The following is a 27,941-nucleotide window of genomic DNA, read 5'->3' as shown; positions in this document are numbered from 1 at the left end:
AGTCTTCATTTCTCACTCGTTGTTTGTGTAAAACAAAGTTAAACACATTAAAATGACATTTAAATAATAAATTACTGAGGCGGAGGATGAATGAAAATAGTCATGAATTAATAAAATGCCGCTAGCATTAAAATGTTACGTTGTAAAATTTCACTCTGGAAACTAAAAAAAAAAAAAAGAAACAACCGAGTGCAAACGCCCGTAAGGATCAGCTGTGCTCTGAGTGACGGAGGAGACGATGTGAATTTGCTTTTTCACTAAACCACGAGTCATTATTGAGGTAATATAATAAGTCTTTAATAAACAACACTTTGTTTCAGTTGCATATGGTGGCCTTCAGAGGGCCTCAGCGTGCGGCTGACACCAGCCACAGGTTCCACAAACACTTGGCTTTAAAAATACACTTAAAACAGGGCTTTTCTGTCAGACATGAACTTAAGCATGAAACTTTTAATCTACTCTTCAAACACATCGTCCACCTGCTCTGGACACACGCTAGAAGAATTAAAGAGGATTAGAGCAGAAGAGAACAAGAAGCAATAGGAGACATCTCCTTCGGATCTCAGCGTCCACATCGGAGAACAGCACCCTGGACAGACGAGGGGCTTTTGACCTCAAACTCTTTGGTATCATGTTTTTTCTTTTGTTTCTCTCAGCAGGCACATATGCAGCAGCTGTCTCCAAATATACAAATGTATAAAATGTTAGTGTGTGTTGTGCTGGTGCAAGTGGATCAGACACAGCAGTGCTGCTGGGGTTTTTAAACCCCTCAATGTCACTGCTGCACTGAGAACAGTCCACCGACCAAAAACATCCAGCCGACAGCGTCCCATGTCACTGATGAAGGACTAGAGGACGACCGACACACACTGTGCAGCGACAGATGAGCTACTGTCTCTGACTTTACATCTACAAGGTGGACCAACGAGGGAGCAGTGTCTCACAGAGTGGACACGGTTTAAAACTCCAGCAGCACTGCTGTGTCTGATCCACTCTACACCAGCACAACACACCAGCACCACGTCAGTGTCACAGCAGCGCTGAGAATGATCCACCACCACATCACACCTGCTCTGTGGGGGTCCTGAGCGCTGAGGAACAGGGGGAGAGGAGGTGAACACAGTATGCAGAGCAACAAATAGGACTACAGTCTGTAAGCATAGAGCTACAGCGTGAGCAGTGTGTGATCAGTGGAGAAACAAGGAGGTGATTGTAATGTTATGGCTGAGTGGTGTATGTTTGACCATAGACTAATGTTGGGACAGTGCAAAGTGAATAAAACAAAAAGCAGTGATTCGTAAACTGAGAATTCCCAAACTTTAGTGTAACACCTGCTTCTCCACAGTGGAGCACAGTTCTGGTTCTTAATGAAATGTCTGCATCCTGTTTACACCCTGTGTAAACAGCCCTGTTCAGCACTTGTTCCTTTAAATGATAATGAGCTGCTCGCTGTTCACCCCGACCCCGAGCGCACAGCAGTGAGGAGCGAGGAGCTCAGTTTTTGCTCGGTTCTTTCTTCTCCGTTCTCACCCAGTGCTCCCATTTCTCCACGCTGTGTGTGTCTGTGTGCGGTTCCAGCGCTGTGAATAGACAGACTCAGATGAGAGGGTGTGGCAACCGTAAAGTTTCTGTGTGATGTCAGAAACGGAGCAGAATCAGAACGACTCGTTTTACAAAAACCACTGCTTGCCGTTTTCATTAGTGGTGCACAGTGTCCTTTAGGAAGTGGGTTTGTGAGAAATCACCATAGCAGAGTGCAAGGCACGAATGTCCGCATCCCAAAAAACACCCCCTGAAAAGTGCACTCCTTCTCCCAAGTACAAGCACACCCCCTTAAACACAGTAACCGTAGCATATGTACACAGTGAATATACAGGACACGACAGGAGAGAGTACAAAGTGTATAAAATTCCATTAACTTTGAAGGTTTGAAAGTTGTCCTAAGGCACAGAGGAGCATCCAGTCGGACTGACGCGGCGATTCTCTTGTGTTTCTAAACCAATAGGAAGAGCTCGAGGCATTGCACTAAGAGTTTTCTTTCAGGAGACAGAGAGTGCAAAGAGTGATGCCAAAACACACACAATCTATACACACACACACATGTCCAAAAGCCTATAGGCACCTTGTATAACGAGTGAATTCACCAACTTTAACAACAGATTGAACCAGGACACCCTGGAGCAGCTGCACATGAGTCTACAGTCACTATGCCCAATGTCAGGCATCAGCTGGAGGGGTACACAGCCACTAGCCCTGGTCTGGAGGGAGTGACAGAGCTGGAGTGCTGTTTGAGATCCAGAACGAATCCTCCAACATCAGCATCTCACCTGGCTAATGTTTATGTGGCTGTATGCCATCAAATCCTCACTGCAAATGTTCCAAAGTATGTTGTAAAGCCTTCCCCGAAGAGTGAGAGTAGAGGCTGTTACTGCTGCAAAGACGAACACACTCCAAGGGCTACAGACGTTTGGACATTGTAAATGTGTGTGTGTGTGTGTGTGTGTGTGTTTTTTACCCACAGCAACAGGAGGCACATTAAAATGATCGATATATCTGTATTAGCTTCCAGCATAATCCTCAGAACTCTCTGATCTTAGAGAGCGTGGGACCCACTGATCTTTTCAGAGCACCTTAAAAAGAGTGCTGAGAAATCACAGTAACATAAAATAATATAAAAACACATGAACTTAAAGGAACACTAGGTAGTATTTTTACCTTAAAATTACAGCCTCAAAATCACTGTGATGCTCCACTGAGCTGTTATAGGGAGTCGTTGATGCTGCTTCTCAGCACTGCAGAAACTGCACTATGTAACTTTTGTACGAGGGTAGGAAACAACCCCCTCCGTCTCAATCGCCCCTTGATTTCAGGACTGTGCTGCTGTACAATGCAACTCTAGGGGGAGCCCAAGAGCAATAGAAAACCTTACCTCGTGTTCCTTTTTAAAGTCAAATTTAACTCTGAGGATGGATCCATCCCGTCGTCCTGTCCATTGTGATCTCTCTAAACATTTAACTCAGCAACAGAGGCACACTAATCCCTCTGTACAGTGACCCAACAAACACCAGCACTAAACTCTGTGGTCATCTTAAAGCCCCGCTCCGGGGTATAGACTGCTACCCCTGTAACTCTGGAGTGGGTTTTAGGGGGTTAATTGATGATTGAAGGGAGGCTTTAATAATCTCTTGGGTATTTGGTGTTTTGGCCATTTATTTGTCAAATTGCATTTAATTAAAACCAGCAGAAGGGTCCATCCATGGATTCTGGATGTTATGACATCACAAAATGAATCACTGAGGTCCATTTAAGGCCAGAGAACATCAACCAAACGTTCTGCAACGAGCAGCAACACTAAAATCATCCAAAGATGGACTGATTTGTTCTGTGTCATCTGGCTTTAAAGGGTCCATCGGTTGATTCTGAATTTTGTGACATCACTAAACCCTCCACTAATTCTGTATGTTGTGACATCACAGATCCATTCAGGACAATATATTAAAGAAGCCATCCATTTGTTTTCTCCGGCTATGACATCACAACATTGCATAACGGTGAACAGAAGAACCTGTCGCTTCATTCAGGCCACAGTGACATCACAAAACCCTTCACGCAACTCTAATGCTCTGATCCATCACTCACTCCACTACGACTTTACTGAGCAATTCATAAAAATAAATACAACGACTTGTTTGTCCATTTACCTGGACGTTATGACCACGTCTAACATCGCATTAAAAGCTATAGAATATCCACTCATCCATTCATCCGTGCAGCCACCCTCCCTCTCAGGCTGCTCCGACATCGCTGAACGTTTCTAATTCAACGCTAAAGGATCCATTCGCCCGGTTTGTTATGACATCAGATTTCCATGTGCCCTCTCATTGGCTGGTGTCTCAGAGGAACCAGCCAATCAGGTTTCCATGGGCGTGGTGAGTTCCTGGGTCTGCCGGGGTTTGCCGGTTTCTCCGGGACTGTTTTGGTTTCTCTCGGGGGGGCTCCCCTGGCGGTGTGGGGGCAGGTAGTAGCCAGATTGTTGGTTCTGGTGCTTGCTGAAGGCTTGCCTGGGCTGATGGTGATGGTGCTGGTTCTGCTGCGGCCTGTCCTCTGTTGGCCCTGAGCTCGGGTTGTACCAGGTGTATCTTGCCCTGGAATGGCTCTGCTGCGATTGGCCGTCTCTGTGGTCTGGGCTGGCGGCTTGCTCGTGTTGGACGAATCCGTCAAAAGGGTTTCGTCCTCGGTTGCGAGATCGCTGCCGGTAGCCACGGTTACCTCGGTTTCCATGGTTTCCATGGTTTCGCCTTTGCCATTGGTTCTTGTTTGGAGAAGGCGGAGACTGGAAAGTGTGCACGGAGGTAGAGGAGTCATTGTCTTCTTGCGTCTCCACACTTTCTTGGCTTTGACTTTGGCCTTGGCTCTGGATCTGGTTCTGGATCTGGCTCGCAGTAGCACCCCAGTGGAAGCCCCTGTGCTGAGGATTTCCCTTAAAGGGAAACAGCAGTTTCCTCTCCAGAGGTGGCAGAAAGCGGCCAGTTCCGGGTAAAAACGGGCCGTTCGGGTTCCGAGACGCTTGTGGGGTTGAATTATTCGGGAAGCGCCCCGATCCGGAGCTGAACGGATTGTTCAGGATGCGTCCCGCTGGAGGGCTGTAGGACTGAGAGCCCGTGTTGTTGGGCTGAGAGTTCATGCCCCGGCGACGCTTGGGGTCGTGGTATTTTTCAGGATACTGCCACCGGTGACGCCCTCTACGATACCCAGAATCCTCCTCTTCCAACTGGCCACCTGGCCCCACCTCTTCTTCAGCTGTAGCCCCTCCCTCATCTGTCATGGAGTCATCATCCTGAAAGAGGTGAAGAGACGTGGTTACATCATTGTTTGAAGAAAATAGAACACACTTTTTCCACTGTGTGTGTGATTGTGTGTGTGTTTCACCTGCAGTTCTGCTGGAAATATGCTCTCCATCTTCACCATGCGGTCCCGGAGGGCCCGTATCTCCTCGTCCTTCATGTTGTTCTGGAGCTTGACTTCCTGCAGGATGTCGGTCAGTTTGTCGATGTGGGCCTTCAGCTCGCCCATATCTGTCCTCCCTCTCTCCATCCCTCGCTCTCTCACTCTTCCAGCTGTTGGGGCAGCTTTATCCTCCATCTCTGCTCCTCTTTCTCCTCCTCCTCCTCCTCCTCCTCCACCTCCACCTCCTCTCTCTCTCTCTCCCTCCTCCTCTCCAATACCCACTGTGTTACACACCTCTCTGGCCACCATCCTCCAGCTCTCTCTCTCCTGTGTGTCTCTTTGGCCGTACGTCCGGCAGAGCTCCTTCATCCTCACGATGGCCAGAGCCTCGATCTCCTGCCTGGAGTGACGGAAATCACCCAGAGCCACCTGCGCGAGAGAGAAAGAGAAAGGAGAGAGAGAGAGAAAGAAAGTAAAAGCTGCACAATTACAATGTGTTTTCTTACAGGAAACAATCAAACTCATTTACCCAGTTTTCTTTTGTGTGTGTGTGTGTGTGTGTGTGAAAGAGAGAGAGACACACCTCGTAGCAGATCTCTTTGACTGCCTGAGTGCGCAGTTCCTCCAGACTGTGGTGAGTTTTGTTCTCGGAGCTGGCCGGTAATCGCCGTCTCTGTGGAATCTGATACACACGCAATGGCTCTCTGCGTTTCCCGCTGCTCGGCAAGCCACACTTCTTCACTATACTCTGTACCTGGACACCACACACACACACACCATCGTTGCAATCAGTTACACACTGAGCATCACACATCCAAACAAGTTTTAAAGAACTGTAAACACACCAACTCTGGAGAAAGAGTGGAGGGAGAGAGAGAGAGATATGATTAGTCACCCAGCTCTTAGATATGATCTCTGAGCAGAGTGTGTGTGTGTGTGTGTGTGTGAGAGAGAGAAAGAGAGACACAGATACAGCCCCAACAGGGGTCAAGGTTAAAATGAATAATAATAATTATATCACATTTCTACCTTCAATACAATAAGTCAGTTTAATAATTCTCTTCTCCAGACAAAACATAGTTATTAATCACTAGAGGGCGCTACTGTAACTGACTACTGTGACCTTCGGTTGTCTAAAGAGTCTATGTGGAGCGATTAAAATGATGATGAAGATGTTTGACCCTCACAGCGTTCTGCACGTCCCCCTCCACCAGGACTAGGAATAAACACCACCCCCTTCTCCACACTGTGGTCAGACACCAGCCCTGTGTCCCCCACCGTCTACTGTCCTCACTTTCTGTGAGGGGCTTTTAGAGGAGGACGTCTGGTTCCGTTCACCTTCACCTACACTGTCAATTGCTCTGACTCCCGCTGTTATTGTGTGTGTGTGTGTGTGTGTGTGTGTGTGTGTGTGTGTGTGTGTGTGTGTTAACCTTGTTGGCTGGCAGTTTCTCTCTGAGTGAAGAAATGAGTCTCCAACTCTCCTCACATGAACGCTTATCGGAATCATCCCCACTGTCAGAGTCAGCGTACTGAGAGAGAGAGAGTAGAGACAGAAAAAGGGAGAGAGAAAGAAGAGCAAATGAGAACATGAGGCAGAGAGCGAGAAAGAGAGAGAAAGGGAGAGATAGAGAGAGAGAGAGAGAGAGAGACTTCATGTCAGATAAAGGTTATGTTTATTGCCACAGTCTTCAGTCTTCAGATGGAGTGTGAGTCACTGTACTCTGGAGGACATGGACAGATGAGTGCGAGTGTGTGTGTGTCTCACCAGTCTCTGTTGTTCCAGTAGTTGATCAGCCTCCTCCTTTTCTTTTCGATACTGATTCTCTAAATCCTGCAGCCTGACACAGCACAGACAACACACTTTAAACACACTTCATCACATTTCACCCACACCCCCACAGGCTTGCTTCCTACACACACACACACACACACACACACACACACACTCCCCACCCCCAGCCCTTTGTTTTTATCCTTAATAAACCACACACAAACACATATCTTTTTACTGTTGTGTACACTCAGAGACAGAGCCAGTCGGCTTATTATTTGAATGTGTTATTCCACCTTAAATGGTCCACCAGAATATAACTGCCCCACCATTTAAGGTGGAACTGAAAATTAAAGATTAAGAAAGCTGCGAATAAGAACACATTTCCTTTATTTCTTTGCTCCGATAGAAAAGCACATGTAGTTTACTCATCACTCTCTCTCACCTTCTCTCCATCTCCTGCTTGATGTCTATCCCCTGTTTCTCCAGTAGCTCTCTCTGGGCGTAGCTCCAGTCCTCCTGCTCCATCTGCTGGTCCTGGTAGGCGCTGCGCTCTCTCTCTAGTCGAGCCTGCTCCGGGTGATTAAAGCGAAAGACGTGGTTTTTCCCCATTACTATACGGTTTCCTAGGAGACCACAAAACACACATCTTAGAGACTTCCACTGGGTGTGTGTTTGAAATTTAATCTATGATTGACCTTACAGAAAACACAAACACACACACAACCAAAAAACAAACAAAGAGCAGAGGACTGTACCCTGCTTGAGGACCACGCCCTCAGTGATCTGCTTCCCATTTACATACGTCTCAGCCCCGACTAAAGGCTCCAACGTCACAATCACTACAGAGAGAGAGAGAGAGGGAGAGAGACAGACAGACAGAGAGAGAGAGAGAGAGAGAGACACACACAAAGGGAGACAGAGAGAGAGAGAGAGACAGAGAGACAGACAGAGAGAGAGAGAGAGGATCAGTTTGCTTGTACTGTTTAACTGAAGTCATTGAGTCATATTTTGCTGCAGCCCTGGATCTCGGGGTCAGAGACCGCAGTCCATCGCTCTGTCCCTGCCATGTCTCGGGCGGCGGGCTCATTTCAGGCGAGACTTCAGGGAGAACTTTCACTGAACTCTCTCTGTGAAGTCCTTACCTTCTCCGTTATCATCCACTTCACTGCAGAACACACAGTGCAGCTCCTTTATGAACTGACCACTCAGACGGATATCCACATCCTCCTGACCGACCCTGTCAACAATTAACACGGATGATGTGAGAGAAGAACTTTTAAATACACAACAGGCTGGTTTCCCAGACAAGGATTAAGCCTAGTCCTGGACTATACAGCAGTTTGAATTGAAAGGAGGTTATAGTCCAAGGCAAGGCTTAATCCCTCTCTGGGTAACCACCCCAATAAGTTGTATCCCGTCTAATCCAAGGGGCTGTTAAAGGCTGAAGAAAATAGTTTACACAGGCTCTGTTTATGTCCTAAAGGGAGTTTTGTAGAGTGACTCCAGCACTGTACCTGGTTACTCCATCTTTAATGTAGTACAGCAGGCACTCAGACATCAGAGGGTCTTCATTCAAGTTCACCAGGTGAGGAGTCTGTTACACACACACTAATAAATATAAATACATCACATATTATTGTGTAGTTTAACTGTATTCGATTAAATAAAACCACTGGCCTTTTTTGGGGAGAACACCCCAACGGTTCCACCGTCTTCTCGGATCGACACCCCCATCTCTGCCAGCAGAGCCTCCCTACACACACACACACACAATTAATTCACATGAATGGGATAAAATAACAGAAACTCTTACTATATGTTGGTTGATTGCACTTTTTTAGGCAGTGGGAGTGAGTGAGTGAGTAAGTGAATGAATGTGTGTGTGTGTGTGTGTGCGCATGTGTTTTCTCACCTCTCGTGCCGAATGGATTCGGTTTTGCGCAGCTTTTCTTCCCACGTCTCATTCATTTCAGCGATGATCTTCTCAGTTTCCTAAAAAAAAAAAAAAGAGAGATTTGTGTGTGTTTACTTGTCTGTAAAGTGTGTTGTGCGTGTGTGTCTATGTGTATGTGTGTGAGAGAGAGAGAGAGCGAGAGAGTTACCTTCAGTCTCTCCACAGCTTCTTCTTTACTAATGGGACTCATTTCCTCCGCCTGTGTATCAGGGTCAACCTGGGCCGCAGGGTCAGGGGGCTGCTGGGATACGCTCAGTCCTCCAGCCAGAGCGGGTCCTGAAAGAGTCACAAAAACAAACAAACACTTACCATATAAAAGGGCTGAAAGGTCATTGCTTCGATTCCCACAAGCTGCAGGAAAACTGGGGGCGGTGGGAGTGAAGGAACAGCACTGTCCTCCTCCTCAATCCATGAGTAAGGCACCAAACCCACAACTGGTGTGTGTTCACAGCCCCTAGTGCATTAGTGTGTGTGTGTATGTGTGCTCTGCCACAGACGAGTTAAAAGTGGAAGACACATTTTGTTGTACATTGTACAATGAAAAATAAAGGTTTTTAATACGTGGAAAACTTGAAGCATATTTGTGAGCGTCATCCATGTGTGTGTGTGTGTGTGTGAGAGAGAGTGTTACCCCCAGCAGTGATGAGGTCACTAAGGCCCTGGGCCAATAGCAGCTCTTTGAGGCGGTGCACTTCCTCCTTCAGCTCTCGGACGAGTCGAGCATTCGGGTCCTCGTTTATAACAGCGTTACAGCGAATCTGCTTCGCTCTATCAGCGTATCTAAAGGGGGGGAGGTTTAGAGGAGGCAGAAAGGAGAGAGAGAGAGAGAGAGAGAGAGAGGGAAAAAAGACATTATTTTTTGTGAAAAGACTGATATAACAAAACGTAAAGTATTAGGGAAAGTGTAACTGATATTTAACACGTGTGTGTGTGTTTGTGTAAGAGAGAGATTGTTTACCTGAGCGTACTTAATGTTTCCTCATAGTTGATGTCTGCTGGGCTCAGGGCAGCGATCATGGCCGTACGAGAGTTACCACCTTAAGTACACAGACACACACACGTTTTTACTGTCAATTTGATGCAAAAACAAATACAGCTTCACACCACACTTCAACCCCCACTCCACACACACACACACACACACACACACACACCCTTACCTAAGTTCTCTCTCAGGAGCCAGGTGAGGACTGAGTCTCTGTACGGGATAAAGTCAGACTTCCTCTTCTTGGTGCTTTGCTGAAGGTGTAAAGACGTATTATTTTTTACAAAACACAACAACAACAAATATATAATAATATTAATATAAACACCTCTATTATTCCATTTATTCACTGTGTACTGAGTCAAACTCTGTGTGTGTGTGTTTGTGTGTGTTTGTGTGAAGGCATGTGTGTTTGTGTTTTTCTCACCATGTCGGCCAGTGCTGAGATGACTTTGCCCAGTGTGGTCAGAGATTTGTTAATATTCGCACCTTCCTGAAAAACACAATAATAAAACACTCTAAAAGCATCTGTGCCCAGATCTATCACATCAGTGGACAGACCAACACATGCGGTGATGAGGGGAGGAAGGGAGAGTGAGGTCAGGCCCGGAGGCATCACCGAGGATCGAGTAAAATATATACCGACACAAACAACATAAAACTGACATAGAAATACTTAGAAAGAAGCTCTTCTCGTTTGTTTTTATAAAAACAAACAATGTACGAAGTCTAACAAGTCTTTAGTTTCCCAATATTTTTACAAAATTAATATTCACAGAGCCAGCTGTGTCCGCGTCCTAATCTCCTCAAATTGAAATGAAAATGCTTTGGACCGTAGTCCGGAGATCATACTCAGAGGCCGGAGTGACGAATTCAGACAGATTCACACTGCCACAGATTGGATACGGATCGGATCTCAGTACCACGTACGAATGTGGCCCAAATCTGAATTTAAAAAGTCAGATACAATGTGATTGGTGCTGTTCACACAGACACACACGACACGGCCGTCGCATCTGAAGAAACAGACCGGATTTGGGTCACTTTTACCTGCTGTGTGAACATAGCCTTAGTTTCATTTCAAGTAAAGAATGTTTTCTTCTTCTTCTGTAAAAAGACTTTGGAAGATAGAGTGTTTTAGAAGCAGAAAAAATCTAAAAAGTTTTTAGATGACATTAAGCTTTCTGCAGGTCTCTGAACTCACCTTTAACCTCATGCCCTTCGCACCAGAAGAATCCGCTCTCTCGCTTCCAGCCAGATCCACCAGACTGATCTTACTGACCTGGACACCACAGAGAACCAGCGTCAAAACACACACACTGCACTGTGTCCAGAGGATATTCATTGTTCAGCTTTGTGGACTATCATTCATTCATCCATTCCTTGTCTGTAACCCTTATCCAGTTCAGGGCGGCGGTGGGTCCGAAGTCTACCAGGGATCACTGGGCGCAAGGCAGGAACACACCGTAGAGGGGGTGCCAGACCTTCACAGGGCGACACACACTCACACCTACGGACACATTTGAATCTCCAATCCACCTACCAACTTGTGTTTTTTGAGCGTGGGAGGAAACTGGAGCACCCGGAGGAAACCCACGCAGACACAGGAAGAACACACCACACTCCTCACAGACAGTCACCCGGAGGAAACCCATGCAGACACAGGGAGAACACACCACACTCCTCACAGACAGTCACCCGGAGGAAACCCACGCAGACACAGGGAGAACACACCACACTCCTCACAGACAGTCACCCGGAGGAAACCCATGCAGACACAGGGAGAACACACCACACTCCTCACAGACAGTCACCCGGAGGAAACCCACGCAGACACAGGGAGAACACACCACACGCCTCACAGACAGTCACCCAGAGCGTGACTCGAACCCACAACCTCCAGGTCCCTGGAGGTGTGACAGAGACACTACCTGCTGCTCCACTGTGCCACTCACTTTATACCCAAAGCCAAGCGAGTGGGCTAAAGAGGTATAAAGCCCCCCAGCACAGGGCAGTGGAGCAGTGGAACTGTGTTCTCTGGAGCTCCATTCTATAGTTTTAGGAGGAGATTTGGTGCCAGAGATAACCCTCCAGCATCAGCCCCTGAGTGAAGGAGAACTCTGTACCTTCTCAGTGTCGAGGTTGGTCATCTGGTCGTGACGGTGCTGAGTGAAGAGGATGGTGAAGACCGCGTGAGAACGACTACTCGTCTCATTCATGTTAGTAGCAGCTACCGTTCTACAGAGAGAGAGAGAGAGAGAGAGAGAGAGAGAGAGAGAGTGTGGAGGAACAGAGGAAGAGAGAATGGGGAAGACAGAGACAAGAAACAGATGGAGCATAGAATGAGAGAGAAATAGAGAGAGAGAGAGAGATGAAGTTACAGAGGGTAACAGAAGGAGGGGGAGAGGAAGAGGGAATACAGAGACAAAAGAGAAACAGATGGAGACAGGGAGCATAGAGAGAGGTTTACACACGACTGAAAACAGAGGGAATGAATGAGTGAAGTAAAAACAGTTTTGTACCTGGCCTTGTTTCCACAGTCCATGAGGTCAGCGATGTCGCTGTAGCTAGTCACCGCCATCTTGGAGAGGTCCTCCACGTACGGCCCCATTATAGGATGCTCTCGGACCCTTAGCGGACCCCTGCTCTTTGGGTTCAACAAGTCCCTCACTCGCTCACAGTAAATCTCCATATAGGACACCTACACACACACACACACAAAAGTGACAAATCAGTACATTCATGTGGATTTTAAAGGGATACACACACACTCACATAAAAAACAAACGCACACAAACACACACTTACATAAAATATACACACACATACCTCCACAGAGTAGGAGAGGTCAGGGTCGCTGTTCTCCGCTGTTCGTTTGAACAAATCTTCACAGAGCTACAACAAACACACACACATCCCCAGAGTTACAGACATTCAGCAACATCCCTTCAACTCTTTATTTATCAGCTACACAATGTTATTAATTTTACAAAGTCGGGGGGTCAGGGGGTGCGGCACGTCAGTAACTCTGCTGCTCTTTAATGGTTTAAGGGTTTAATCTGTTTCTGTGCCGTTCTTATTTAAAGGGATTTAAACTCTCTCTCTAAGGCAGTGTGTGTGGACCTGGGGAATGATGCCCTGTTGTCCCGGCTCCTGTTTCCCCATCATGGTGTAGGACTTCCCCGCTCCCGTCTGACCATAGGCGAAGATACACACGTTATATCCTTCGAAAGAGTGGAGCAGCATCTCCTCCCCAATGTCCTGATAAACCTGCCTCTGAGACGCAAACGAGGGGTCATCAGCCTACAACACACACACACACAGACAGAGAGAGAGAGAGAGACAGAAAGAGACTTAATTCCAAGTTTAAACAGCTTTCTGAATTTTTACAAAAACTGTGTGTGTGTGTGTGTGTGTGTGTGTGTGTGTGTGTGTGTGTGTCCTACCGTGCTGTGTGACCAGTAGGAATAATCGAAGGTGAAGCTCTTGGGGGTGTCTTTGGGCTGTTTGGGGTTAACGATGCCTAAAACATAAACAACACCATTAATAAAACACTACAAAATCAGAGTCCAGAGGGTAAAAGCGTCTTTATCTGAAAACCAGCTACACTTCCTACCGTGAACACTTCATAATCAACAATAAATAAATATTTATGTTTTTAAAAGCACTCATTAAAAGCTGTTAAGCTAAATTTACCAGGATAATTAAATTATGATCTCAGGATTAAACAGAAATCAGCTTTAATTCTCACGATGCTGTGAGCTACAAAAAGCCAGTCTCCTATTTCTTTTACTGTTTGCTTTAAACTTGCTCTCGACTGTCAGTTTAACAAAGGCAAACACACCATGTGATGTTGACAGTCTCCTCTCTCTCTGTCTCTCTCTCTCACACACACACACACACACACACACACACACACACAGAGAGAGAGAGAAAGAGGCCAGTGATCTTAACACTGCATACACTCCAGCAGAGCAAGATTTCCTCTCCATTGAAACTCCACTCACAGCCTATAGAAGGTTGGAGTGGGCCTCTCTCACAGACTCTCTCCGTCTGTGTGTGTGTGTATGTGTGACAGTGGCCTCTTTGTACAGCTGTAAAACTTAGTGATTTTGGAGCTAATTGTAATGGTCTATGAGCTCATTTCCTGTCCACAAACGCTAAATCAATAAATATATAAACAATGTAAAAGTCTTTGTGTATTGTTTTATTGTCTAAAATGTTTTAACTGGAACTACTGTGTAAACAACTCCTCCACTTACATCTGTGCACATTTAAACTATCGCTCCAGCCACCGATCACCCCCTAACAACTCCTCAAAAATTACTTCCAAAATAAAAGCCCCTGTCGGGGGCTTAAATACTGCACTGTCGGATAATAAAACTATTTTTATTTTCTATTTTATTTTTAGTGTACTCAACTTTTACACTTGTACTGTATTGTACTACACACTCAAACACAGGTCAGTATTAGCATTAAATGCACAATTGGGACACACCTTGAATTATCACAAGACTGAAATATGTAGATGTATGAAGATGTAGATGTTTAAAAGATGCAATACTTACTAAAAAATATTTAAACATGTTTTAAAAATTATTTAAAAAAAAAAAATAAATAAATAAATAAATGAGTCATTTCTGGCTGGAATCATTTTGAGGGTCACTGAAACTTTTCAGGAGTGAATCAGGAGTTTCTCAATATAAACTACGTCAAGTTCGGACTGCCACACTTGATAGCACAGACAGGGAAAGTTGGACTCGCTAGTACAAACCCTCGAGGATGGGAGGACGCTGCATGGTCATTGTGCAGTTGGTCTCTGTGCCTCCTTGACAGACCAGGAGGAGAAAGGACACATCCGGGTACTCAGACTGTACTTGGCTGGATGTGGACTTTTATATGGAACAGTAGTTGGGCTGAGACTGACGACGTTTCCTCAAGTGCACAAGAACACAAGCACACGACACACTACAACACACACTGAGAAACCGCAAATGTCTGAGTCTTTTTTTCAGGTCTAGTTTTGAAGTTTGTGGAATGTCAGGGCAGCGGAAAGCTTTAAAAAAATGAAACTGCACTGAGGAACAACACACACAACACACTCCTGTGTTTGTACTGGAGAGAGGTCAAACCAAACCCTCTGCCAGCACTGTGGATTCTTTACATAGAGAGAGAGAGAGAGAGAGAGAGAGAGAGAGAGCGAGCACATGTGGGATGGGGGAGGGTTCGAGAGAGAGAGAGAGAGAGAGAGACTATAAAGCCCTTTATTTTATGATCACTTTGGGGAAAAATGTCTCAAAAAATGCAAAAATGAAGCAGAACAAATTAAAGAGAAAAAAGAAAACTAAGAAAAAGAAAAGAGCCAAAAGGCTACATTTCTGGAATAATGGAATAAATGGTGGAAATGGTGTGTAAGGGTTAGAGAATGTGAGTGTGTGTGTGTGTGTGAGTGTGTGGTCTGGGGCTCAGAGCCAGTGCTAACATACACAGCTAGCACAGCTCATATATTAGCAGCAGAGCGCAGGAGCTAGAGTAGCGTAGTAAAGCTAAGGCTGCAGGCTGTCTATGGTCACAATAAAAGCCCAGGGTCTGATATCTATCTTCAGTTCACTGTGTACTGCTGTGTTACACTGTGTTTGCTACTGTGTGCTCCAGAGTTTCAGGGGTTAGAGAGGAAGCTAAGCTAACAGACAGACTTCAGATGGTAAATGATTTACTAAATAAACAGTGAGAAGTGTCCACCAGGAGAGCACTGACCTGCAGAAATCAAGTCAAATTCATCTGTACAGTGCTTTTTACCACCCAACGGTGTCACAAAGCAGACTCACAGACATTGAGAATTAAAGTGAATGTCTACAATTCTGGGGAACTGCTGCTCTCTCTGTTTTGTTTAAGTTCAGGAGCTCTGTGTCTTTTAAGGTGGAACGGTGTGTTTGAGGAGAATTATGACTGTTGTTTGTTGGTGTCTGCAGTGTTTATTCACTGTTTGAATTCCCACAGAAACTTGTGTAACTCGAGCTGTTTAGTTTTGTAGCACTTTCGCTCTGTGTTTACTTTGTTTTATCTCAAGTATCCACAATTTGATGGATATGAAAATTACACAGAATATGAAACTGTAACGGTGTATATATATATATATATATATATATATATAAAATACTTCCATTAAAAGTTAACAAGTTGTTTTCCTTCTCCGTTAAAGTTACTATTTAAGGAGAAACATGTTTTTAACTGGGAAAGAGAGAGAGAGAGAGAGAGAGAGAGAGAGTAAGTGTGTGTAAAACTCACATGTGGACTTGTCCTGCATCTTAATCACACAGTTTGCCCCGCGGTTAATTTCTCGGTTGTTAAATGGCCGCACGCGAACCGCCACCTTCACTGAGGACGCCATGGCAACCAGCAGACCAATCAGCTTTCAGTACCTGGAGGAGGAGGAATTTCAAACATTTACATGTAAAGACTAAAATACAATAACTATAACATACACACACACACAATCAATTGTGATGTGTTTAAATCTCTGAATCTCAGGATTGGATTAAATTAAAGCTATGGGGGGCAGCACGGTGGAGCAGTAGGTAGGGCCTCTGTCACTGCTCCAGGGTCCTGGAGGTTGTCGGTTCGAGTCCCGCTCTGGGTGACTGTCTGTGAGGAGTGTGGCGTGTTCTCCCTGTGTCTGCGTGGGTTTCCCCCGGATGACTGCCTGTGAGGAGTGTGGCGTGTTCTCCCTGTGTCTGCGTGGGTTTCCTCCGGGTGACTGTCTGTGAGGAGTGTGGCGTGTTCTCCCTGTGTCTGCGTGGGTTTCCTCCAGGTGACTGTCTGTGAGGAGTGTGGCGTGTTCTCCCTGTGTTTGCGTGGGTTTCCTCCGGGTGACTGACCCCAGAACTGAGGATGGATCATGAAGAATTCTAATCTTGACTTTGATGGGTACATTTCTCTGTGTGTGTGTGTGTGTGTGTGTGTGTGTGGGTGTGTGTGTTTTAGTTCCAGAGCTGTTGTTCATGAGCGAATACACTCTGAATAATCTCCGGTTTTGTGTCTAATTCTCCACAGACAGAAAAAGGCCAGAGGCCATGAGCTCAGCTTTTATTTCTTATCCTTCTCTCTTTTCCTCTTTCCATTTTCCCACACCTCTCCCAGGGCAGATAGTTTACCACACACACACACACACAGAAAGAGAGAAAGAGAGAGAGAGAGAGAGAGAGAGAGAGAGAGAGAGACACACACACACAGAGGTGTGTACCTGTGTGTGTGAGACAGCTGTTTCCTTCATCAGGGTAACAGTCTGGCAGGCATCCAGGTCACACTTCACCATAATTACAATACACACACACACACACACTTACTTATAAACCCGCCCTAAAGTTACAGACACCGTTAACAATAAAAATCATGTTTAATCACAGCCATGGCCTCCGCCGCATGATTTCAATAAAAGTAAGCAGTTAAATACAGGTGTGTGTGTTATGAAGGCAGATGCAGACGCAGACGCACAGAGCTGATGACCAACGCTCACCAAAACAAAGCCACGTCGTACAAAGCTGCTTTTGTGCCCACTTTTCCGCTCAGACATTCAGGAAAGAAAAAAAAATACACGTCCATTCCCAGGTTTCAAAAACAAGCCAAACATCTACAGCTCCATGGTTGAGGGGCACTTGAGCAAAGCACCTAACCCCCAACTGCCCCCATTGCACTAATATGTGTGTGTGTGTGTGTGTGTGTGTGTGTTTGTTCAATGCCACAAAAGGGTTCAATGCGAAAGACACCTTTCATTGCATGTTGTATACTAGAGGTTTAACGAGATCTCGCGAGATTAAAACATGGCGATATTTCTCGTCAAGCTGGAACCTGTCTCGCAGGGAAAACATGAACATTTTAAGAGTGACCCGGCAGCACAGTAGCGATGGCGGCGAGTGCGACAGCTCAGTAATCAGAGCAGCTCTCAGCAGAAGAGGGAGCACCTAAAGCTTGTAATGCATCATCTTGTCAGTTCCAGAGGATCTTTGGTTCTCCTCTAAACTTGATATTAAAGTTGACACTAGACTCAATGACTTGTGGTTTGCATTTATCGTTTGCAATATATAGGAATAAGAAAAGGTGTATTTATTTTTGTTATTTATATATATTTTTTTATATTCCATTTGTGGAAAGTGGTTCTGTTCGGTCACACACTGTTTCAGTTAAAAGCTAGAAACTCCTGCATATTCCCTTCAGTCTCAGGAGACTGAAAACTAGCAACAAAGAAACTGAAAAATAGCAACAAAGAGAATTGTGGGCAGCTGGTTTATCTACAACAGAACATAGTGCTGCTCTGTATTACAGAAATATAAATCTGAAAATATTAAGATGATGCTGGAATTTCGTAGTTGCTGGACGTCGGCATCGACCACAGCATCCAGACCCTGGGGGACATCAGAGCCCGGCCCTGTACAGAAGTCCTGAACCCATCCGTCTGGTTCTCCACACTGCAGATGTCACCAAAGTGCCATCTATGAGGGGGGCCACAGAGGCCCTCTTCAGCTATTTTCACAAATGAACTCTGCACATTACTACACATGGAAATTGAGACTGGTACTCAGACTGTGTACTGAGGGGCTGGCAGGATCAAGTCTGTGTAAAATCGGGGACGATTTTTACAGCTGTTTGTGGATGTCTGCAGGGTAAACTTCAGAAAGTCTCTGGGTTTCTGTGCACGTGAAAGGGTCTTTGATGGGGGCAGACAGTCGGGGCCCTCCTCTGGATCTGGGCAAAGTCGAAGATCCCAGTTTTGTTTTTGTTTTCTTTGTCTGAGACGGGTTCGTTGCTGGTTCATGTGTGAAACATTACATCGTTGCTATGGACCGTGGGTAATGAAAGAAATGTTGTTTGTGCTGTGTGTTCGTGTGTGTGTGTGTGTTCTAATGTGCTGTTATTAACACATGCCACTGCTTTCTGTATTATTTTCAGACTGAGGCTGGATTGGTATGAAGGGACAGTAAGGGCTGGTCTGGTATGAGTGTGTGTGTGTGTGTGTGTGTGTGTGTCTGTCTGTCAGTCTGAGTGTATGTGCAATATTAACATATCTTCAGCCCACAAAAAAGAACATGACTGCATTAAGAAAACTCCCAATCTCTCTCTCAGACACACACACACACACACACATACCGCCATGGCCTGCATTACACACATAGCTGCCATAACACACATATCAATGCCCCGTTTCGAAACACACTCAGGCTTATGCAACCACAGCAGGTGACCTGGAGGAAAAGAGAGAGAGAGAGGGAGACTGACTTTCTCTCTTTTCCTTTGATTTTATTCAGATTCTACAGCTCTCCATCTGTTTAAAATCTGTAATGTTGTCTCTGACTGTGAATACGGACACTGTTTAACTCTTCACCTCATTTCATGTAACCATTTGCTGGTTTGTGAAACTCAAATATCTCGTGTGACACAGCTGCTGCTCTCTCTGCTGTTCCTCATAGTGAAGAAGACTATAGGAATTTGGCCTACACTCTCAGAATGTGGTACAGTACAGGAACATTACTGTCACTACAGCTACAAACAGTGTAGTGTATCTTTAAAGGTACAGCAGTGGTGTTAGAGTCCAGTTGTGTTCCCTAAAGGTTCATTACATTCTCTTCTCCAGAAGGAGAGGGGGATCTCTGTAATCTTTCATTACACAACTGTGGAGAATAAAAGAACACAATAAAAGTCCTGGAGATGAAACGGGGCGAATCATGTTTCCTAATTAAAGGAAATATCTATGATTGTGGGGAAATGCAGTTCTTTTAAGGTGCAGTGGTGTGTTTGAGGAGAATAACGACTGTATCTTGTTGGTGTCTGAAGTGTAAATTGTCTGTAAGTGTTTATTCATTGTTTGAATTCCCACAGAAACTCATGTGTAACTGGAGGTGTTTAGTTTTGTAGCACTTTCCCTCTGTGTTTACTTTCATGCAGTTAACGCTCTCCTGAATTTAGAGTCAGTTCCACCTTAAGTAATGTAACTGTAACAGCAATGTTACAAATGTAACAATGTTATAAAACCTATGGAGCAGGAATAGAGCAACATCCTCATCTCGGTTGGTGTTTTTCAGTGTTTGGAGTCTCTCCGTTGTCTAAAAACCTCCAGATGTCAGTTCTCTGCCATGAGCAGAGAGAGAGAGAAAGCCTAGCACTGGACCCAGACACTTTGTTTTTTTACCCATTTACAGACACTGGGGCTAAACACATTAGAGCGGTTTCCAGAGCAAACCGACTGCAGAGCAGCACATGGAGAGGACACACACTCAGCTTTATACACAGGGTTTTTAGATCAAAATCATGAACTGTCCTTTCATGACACACTCCTCACAGACAGTCACCCGGAGGAAACCCACGCAGACACAGGGAGAACACACCACACTCCTCACAGACAGTCACCCGGAGGAACCCCACGCAGACACAGGGAGAACACACCACACTCCTCACAGACAGTCACCCGGAGGAAACCCACGCAGACACAGGGAGAACACACCACACTCCTCACAGACAGTCACCCGGAGCGGGACTCGAACCCACAACCTCCAGGACCCTGGAGCAGTGACAGAGACACTAACAGCTGCTCTAATACTTATATATATATTAAATCTAATATAAAATCTAAGTTAAATCTATATTAACAGGGTTTTCAAAGTGCTGATGAAAAATGAGATCACAGAAACAGACAGAAATAATTAAAACCATCATTACTATATTATACTCTTGCTTTTCCACCTTGTGCTTCACTAATCACAGGTTTACTCACTGTATCATATTCCCACACTCCCTAACAGCACATTTCTGACTCATTACTCACTCAAATGAGATTAAAAACCACAACATGAGGTTTATAATCTCAGTGTGAGCTCAGTGTAATCTCATCATTAGCGTTTCGCCTAAACCACCATCACAGGCCTTTATTGTTGGAGATTTCTATCAGAAACTAAAACAATGCCTCATTACGAGTTAAATATATGTATTATTTACATAAGAAGCCAAGAGGTAAGACATATCCCAGCACTGCAGTGAGGATCTGATTGCATTCAGCCATAAAATCCTCAGTGAGGTCAGGTGCTGGTGTTAGACGGGGAGTACACCACTGTAACTAATCCCGGAACAGCTCCATCACTGCACAGCTCCACTGGGTTTTACAGCCCCTTTCTCATGGGCAGCAGCTCCAGTGCATCCCATTTTAGTCATTTATTTTCTGCCAGTCTTCAGAGAATTTACACACTGTGAACCTAAAGATACAAACTAGAACTCTCTCTGTGTCAATCCTGTGTGTGTGTGTGTGTGTGTATAGCTTTCTCAGCCGCTGAGTCACAGAAGGCTGTTCAAATGTGAAGGATCTTTCGTGTACAGCCTTTTCCAAAATGCAACAGACGTATCCTTCATGGCCCTCAGTTACCCACAATTCTCTGCGCACTGGAGAAAAACAAGAGTCTGCGAAAAATAGAGCTTCCGAAGTTTCAGGAGCAGAGTTTGTTTACCTTTAAAGTGTGAAATAACTGATTAATTACAATAACTGTCTCTATAATATAATTAATCAATAACTTTACTAGCATATTACAGTAAGAAAACATTCAATTTAACAGTATTCTACTTAGGGCTGGCAATAATTCAGTATCAATATCACGATATAAAATCAATACCAATGACATGACTTTTTTTAAACAAAATTTCAATAAACATTATTTACAGCATCTGTCAGTGACCGACGGTCATTAGAGGGCGCTGTCGTCAGTTCGGCTCAAAGCTAATAGGTTTATGTTTGATGGTGATGCCATGTTTACGGTTTGCTCTGGGCATTGTTCACTCTTTATATTGATATTGGAATTACATTGTATCAACCAAAGTTAAGAAATGTATCGTGATATAAATTTCGGCCGTATCGTCCAGCTCTGATTTTATTTTTAATCCCAGCTGAAATTTAAATGTTTAAAGTTGAAGTTTGAGTGTTTAGGGCTGTTGTAGGAGTTTTAATAACATTTTTAAAATAGTATTGTCTTTCAGGATAATAATAATAATAATCCAATTCAGTCTATTTTAACTCAGTCCTTTGATGCAGATCAGATCTTTCCAGCAACGTCACGACCGCTCTATTTGTGTGACCGAGGTTACTAAGGAGTCACCTTCCTCGGACACGTCCTACCTCAGCTGCAACCTAGGCTTTGGAACACAGGTTGTGTGTGTGTGTGTGTGTGTGTGTGTGTGTGTGTTGACCTCACTGCTAACAAGGCTGAGCACGAGGCCGTAAACTCAAAGGTAAAGAGATTAGAGAGGAATGTGCTTGTTGTTTTGCCGTAAACAAGTTTACAACCAAAACAAAACTTTTGCTAAACTTGCTTTAGACTTTAAATGATCAGAATGAAGGATTTACATAGTTTGAGAGGGTTTATAACTGACTTATTTGTCTCTAAAACAAGAGTCAGGACACAGTGGGGATTAATCTGGGTTTTAGATCAGTTCAGAGACTTTAACCCAGGATTGATCCTGAACTGTTAGACATCAGGGCTGTGATGGAACTGGAAAAGCTCCAGAAGCAGACACAGGTGTAAAAATAAAGGACAGTAAACTGCACTAAACGCAGTAAACCCAGTGAAACTGTGACGTATCTAAAGTGTCAGTGATGATCTAATTAAAGTGAGAATGAAACACTATAAAATAACATGTGAATAAATCAGTACTGAAGCACTTCACTCAGGGAACACAGCGCTGAATGAGTGACACTGACTCATTAATGGTTTCACACTTTCTTTTACTTTTCTTTCACTGTTTCTTTATTCTTTAATCTCTTTCCATCACTCCCTCAAATCAGAGTCACTTTCTCACCCCTGTAACACTGTCCTTTCATCTCTTTGTCTTTAAATGCGCCATGCAGTGCAGAGCCAGGTGTGTGTGTGTGTGGTATTTAAATGTTGACCACATATTGGTGATATGGGCAGAAAACAAGGGAGTGCCTGGAAAACAAATAAAAACCAGTAGCAGAACCCCCCCCCCCCCCACCCCCCCAACAAATACACACACACACACATCTGTGAATTGTGAGGACATCACAAAGACATCTGTTCATTTTGTGGAGAATAAACATTATCATATCCATAGGGACAACTAGCTTAATGCTAACCTTTACCTTAAACAACACCTTAAAACATATCTTCATCTTAAAATATAGCGATTATATCTGCTGGTCCCCACAGGGAAGACAAAAACCTACAATGCAAGTGTGTAAACAGGTTTTAGTCCTCACAATGTGATGATATATTGATATATTCCTGGTGCACACACGCACGCACACACACACACACACAAACACAGTTTCCTTTCCTGCATTACATAAGCCACTTTCACACATGCATGATATGAGTTTACCCTGTGAAGCTGTGTGTGAATGCAAACATGTAATATTTGTCCCAGCGCCCTAGCAGGCCAGGTAAAGTCAGAATCATCACGTGTGTGAACAGAGCCTCTAAGGTCCCGGAGTATTCCCCGTGCCATATCTAATATTGTAATATTGATAGTAATACTATAACACTCAGTTATTTTTGCTGTTTCAGATCACTTAAGGTGGAAATATCTCCAAACTCAGAAGATGGCTAACTGCATTAGCAACAGTGCTACAAAATTAAACAGCTCGAGTTATACACGAGTTTCTGTGGGAATTCAAACACTTCAGACACGTACCAACAACTGTTGTTTTTTTTTCCCCTCAAACTCACCGTTCCACCCTTAAAAGGTGCTTAGGTTCTGAATGTAAACAACCAGAGAGAACTGTGTTTATTCACAAATGTATACGTTAACTTTAAGTGATCAGAAACAGTAAAAAAATGTCAGTGTTACCCCCCTATGGAGCAGGAATAGAGCAACATCCTCATCTCAGTTGGTGCTTTTCAGCGTTTGGAGTCTCTCCGTTGTCTAAAAACCTCCAGATGGCGTTTCTCTGCCGTGAGCAGAGAGAGAGAAAGCCTAGCACCGGACCCAGACACTTTGTTTTTTTACCCATTTACAGACACTGGGGCTTCGTAAACACATTAGAGCTTTTAAACTAACAAAGCAAAGGAAGAGGTAATCGCAGAAATGTGTACAACTCCAGCTCTGACATCTGACTCATGTTTGAGACCCGAGGTGGAGTTCAGGGGGGATGTGTACGGACCACAGACAGAGAGGACACACTTTACTCCGAGTGTAAACAGGGTCCAGGTCTGGGCTCAGAGCGGCTGAGGTCAGTGACGTCCTGCGCTGTGCTCACTACAGAGGAGTCAGCACTCAGGAATGTCCTCGGTGTGTGACGAAATGAGTCAGGGACTGTTCACACATTGGTTCACCAGAATGAAGACAGGAACTGGTATGTGTGTGTGTGTGTGTGTGTGTATTATAAGAGAATACAATCAAAGTAATCTCAGACTTTCTGTGGACTGTCATTTCTCACATTATTCTATTTTCCTATCTGTTTATTTTATAAATATAATAAACATTTGTGAAATTCCCTCTGAGACTAAAATAGTAATCCACTGTCTCTCACTCTTTCTGCTCTAAAGCGGAAACTCCTTATTAAAACAGTGATTAATGTCAAAATAAAACAAATTATACATTTAAAATTGAAGGAATTAAACAGTGTGTGTGTGTGTGATCTTTGGTCTATATTCTTTAAATCTCTCAGTCTGTGAGGAATTCACCTCCGGGTTTAAACACACACACATACGCGCTTCACACACACACACACACTCTGCCTCCAGCAAAACCACAGAACAAGAGTTTAACATGACAGGTTAATATAAAATAATTCACCTATGTGTGTCTGTGTGTGAGAGAGAGATATGAAGGGAAGGAACAGGAGAAATAGGGAAGGAAAGAAGAAAAAGGAGAATCAGGATGAGAGAGAAATAAAAGATGGAGAGAAAAGATGAAAAACAAGCAGAAAGTAAGTAAAAGGGAGAGATAAACAAAATCAAATGAGAACTATTGATCAGAAAGAAAAACCATATAGGAGAGAGCGAGAGAGAGAGAGAGAGAGAGAGAGAGAGAGAGAGAGAGAGAGAGAGAAGGAATGGTGATCTTGTGTGAGTCTGTGGAATGTCTCTCTGTCATTATAATCTTTTGGTCTTCTCTATAATAACAGCTATGCACATGCACTCACACACACACACATACACATACACACACAGCTGTTCCGATGAACATTCTTTCACTAAAAGAACCTGCCTGAAGGGAAACAGACCTAGAAACAACAAAAAATAAAGAAAAGCTGTTGAGTTCCATCTGATCCACTGATCGTTCACGACCGTTCGTCCACCGCCGCCTCGCCCACCACGCTCACAGTTCAGCATTTAATCCACTGCAGCGTCTCGTTCAGAAAAGAGCCGTCACTTTCACAACAGGCTTGGCTTTATGTTTTTTAGCTGCTGTTGGACAACGTCACAATGTACACCAACAGAGTTTTTCTCTAACTTAACTCTCACACACACACCGGATCCTAGCCCCCTCTTACCCAATCAGAGTCTGTGAAAAAAAAACAAACAAAAAACTGATACACTCCAGTCAAACTCCAAGAAAACAACCCTGAAATTACCACAAACCAAAAAACACCCTGAACACACTGCAGTGTAATATATGGCCCAATCAGAATCATTGTCACTGGACATAGTCAAATCCTCACATCACACACACACCGTGTCCACACAGATCTTAACTGAGACTGCTCTGGTTTAAGCTCAAGATTATTTAATGTTAGACAGGAGCAATGACATCACACAGAGGTGTCCAGAGTGTCCTCCGCCCATGAGCAAACTTCAGGAACCAGACGCCTCACTCCTCTGACACAAGCAAAGAGGGAATCCCACATATGAGTGAAATGATCTCTAAAATGACCATATTTTACCTTTACCTTCATTACCATGTGTAATTAATATGTCATTAACAGAGCAGGTGTGATGTGGTGGTGGATCATTCTCAGCGCTGCAGTGACACTGACGTGGTGTATTAGTGCGAGTGGATCAGACACAGCAGTAGCTGCTGGAGTTTTTTAACCCTGTGTCCACTCTATTAGATGAACCCACCAACTCCAGCAGCACTGCTGTGTCTGATCCACTCGCACCAGCACAACACACACTAACACACCACCACTTCAGTGTCATTGCAGCGCTAAGAATGATCCCCCACCACATCACACCTGCTCTGTGGGGGTCCTGACCATTGAAGAACAGGGGGGAAAAAGGATAACAAAGTATGCAGAGCAACAGATGGACTACAGATTGTAATTGTAGAACTACAAAGTGGTCAAGGGGCTGATAAATGGACAGTGAATGTAGAAACAAAGCTGTTCAGTAGAGGACGTCACTCAACAGCTTAAAGCCAGGTGCTTATTAAAATAAAGCTTTTAAACCACACTAATGGTTTTTTAATGATATAATCTAATGATTTAACCCTTTAAAATGTATTTATGAAGTTAGTCAAGGGTTAAAGGAAACAGTTACTCACCTCTTTTTACAGCAGAGAGACTCGAGACAAGCGTCCAGCAAAATAAAAGACCACTGTTTGAATAAAAAATGCTCCAAAAAACGTTGTAAACTAGATTAAAATTTTAAAAATCTGTTACTTTTCTGTCTTTAACCAGCAGCACCTGTCGGCCTTGTCCCTGTCCACATGGCGGCGGAGGGGGAGAGAGACACTGGGAAAGTGCTAGGAGAGCGAGAGACAGAGGTAGAGAGACACTGAGACAAAGCTAGAGAGAGAGGAAAGTTGGGTGGAAGTTTTTGTAATAGTATTTTTCACCCGTGTCTTCCACTCAAACTTCACCAATCCGAGATAAAATCCTTCAAAACAAACGTAAAACGACTCTCCTCTCTCGTTTCGGCGACTTTAAAAGTGTTTTGCTTAAAAGAAACGCACAAAGATCCGAACTCGTCCAAACTCTGACCTATCCCCGAATCACTGTAAATCACACCTCCACAAAAGAGGGAAAAAACACCTTAAATCCGAGCTCTTTTCCCGAGAACAACGCGTAAACTACACAAATAACCCCGGTAAAGTGCGGACACGACGTTTTTAATCCGAATTAAGTCGTTAAACCGGCTCTAAATGAACCGGGAGAGAGTGTAATGAAGTGCCCGGTGTTTTTGGGCCCGGCGGATCTTCCTTTCTCCACCTGTTTTCCGACAGACCCCGCCCACCCCCACCTCTCCCCTCTCTGATTGGCTGCGAGCATGACGTCACACACATTCCTGGGTTCTGGGACGGCTTTGATCTTTGAGTTTCGTCAGAGCCGTGTTTGATGAGCCTCGATAAGTTTTTATTGCTTCTTTATTATTTATTTATTTTTCACTATTTTTAATCAGTTATTTTTCATAATTCTTTCTTATGTTTTTCAGTTTGTTTTATTTTCTACTTCGTAGTTCCTATCCTTGATTCATTTTTTTTTTCATAGCATATGCTGTTTTTTTTTGTTATTTTTTATTGTCGCAATAATCATTACCAAGTTACTGCAGTCCTGAACATTTAAAAATATATCAAACCTTTGTGTGTGTTTCTGTGTGTTTATTTTGTTTTAAATACATAATCACAGTGCTGAAGGGTGGGGCGTTTACATATATATCATTTTACCATTGCAATAAAATGACGTGTTGCTCATTTTGTTCATTCAGTTTTTTTAAAAAAAGGTATTAAAAAGAAATAAAAAGATAAAGCAGATCGAAGGGGGCGGTATTTGTCCGAAAGCGGGTGGGTAATAAAACTCTTTGAAGGGGGGGGGGTGTCTTGTGTGTGTTCTTTCACATCACATTAACACATCATCTCTCTCTAAAAAAAGAAACTGCTCTACAAAAACAAAATGTGAAATAACTGAATATAACCAAACTAACTATTACACCCGGTGAGGACGCTTTATTTAATTTATGAACACACTTGTGTAGTTACTGAGAAGACTGTAACTGAAAGATTGTCTAAATGAACAGATCCCATATCCTAAAACTATAAATATATAAAAAATATAACATATTTGTCAAGCCAAACTGTTAATTTGACCCCTTTTGCAGAAACGTTTAAATATATCAATTTCTTTATTAAAATATATTCATTTCTATATATAAATGTATGTATAAAGCTTCTTAGATTTATATTCAAATAGAAATATGAATTATATTATTAAGAATGTTTTAGAAATATATACAATGTGTGAAAACAAATGTAATATGTACTGCGACGTTTGAATATATTTGAAAATTATCTCATGCACAAATAAATAAAATAGTAAATTAAAAAAATTAAATGTAAACTAAAAACTT

General features: G+C 43.8%; 1 protein-coding gene across 1 annotated transcript; it reads right to left on the bottom strand.

The window, feature by feature from the left end:
• Positions 1-250: 250 nt before the first annotated feature.
• kif1ca (kinesin family member 1C, a) lies at positions 251-26,774 on the bottom strand. Its single transcript, XM_066650860.1, has 24 exons — positions 26,140-26,774; positions 15,952-16,085; positions 13,110-13,186; positions 12,787-12,966; positions 12,493-12,558; positions 12,186-12,364; positions 11,790-11,901; positions 10,868-10,945; positions 10,091-10,156; positions 9,839-9,917; positions 9,637-9,715; positions 9,310-9,458; positions 8,827-8,954; positions 8,637-8,716; positions 8,402-8,477; positions 8,239-8,318; positions 7,867-7,961; positions 7,480-7,563; positions 7,167-7,347; positions 6,716-6,788; positions 6,381-6,479; positions 5,531-5,701; positions 4,930-5,376; positions 251-4,837 (listed from the first exon to the last, which is right to left on the bottom strand). The coding sequence occupies exons 2-24, from the start codon at positions 16,052-16,054 to the stop codon at positions 3,911-3,913; spliced, it is 3,609 nt and encodes a 1,202-aa protein (XP_066506957.1). The 5' UTR covers positions 16,055-16,085; positions 26,140-26,774; the 3' UTR covers positions 251-3,910.
• Positions 26,775-27,941: the final 1,167 nt, after the last annotated feature.

Source organism: Hoplias malabaricus, chromosome 2 (genome assembly GCF_029633855.1).
Source record: "Hoplias malabaricus isolate fHopMal1 chromosome 2, fHopMal1.hap1, whole genome shotgun sequence".
Taxonomy (NCBI): Eukaryota; Metazoa; Chordata; class Actinopteri; order Characiformes; family Erythrinidae; genus Hoplias; species Hoplias malabaricus.
The sequence above is the reverse complement of the archived record's forward strand: the minus strand, read 5'-3'. Positions and strand labels throughout refer to the sequence as shown.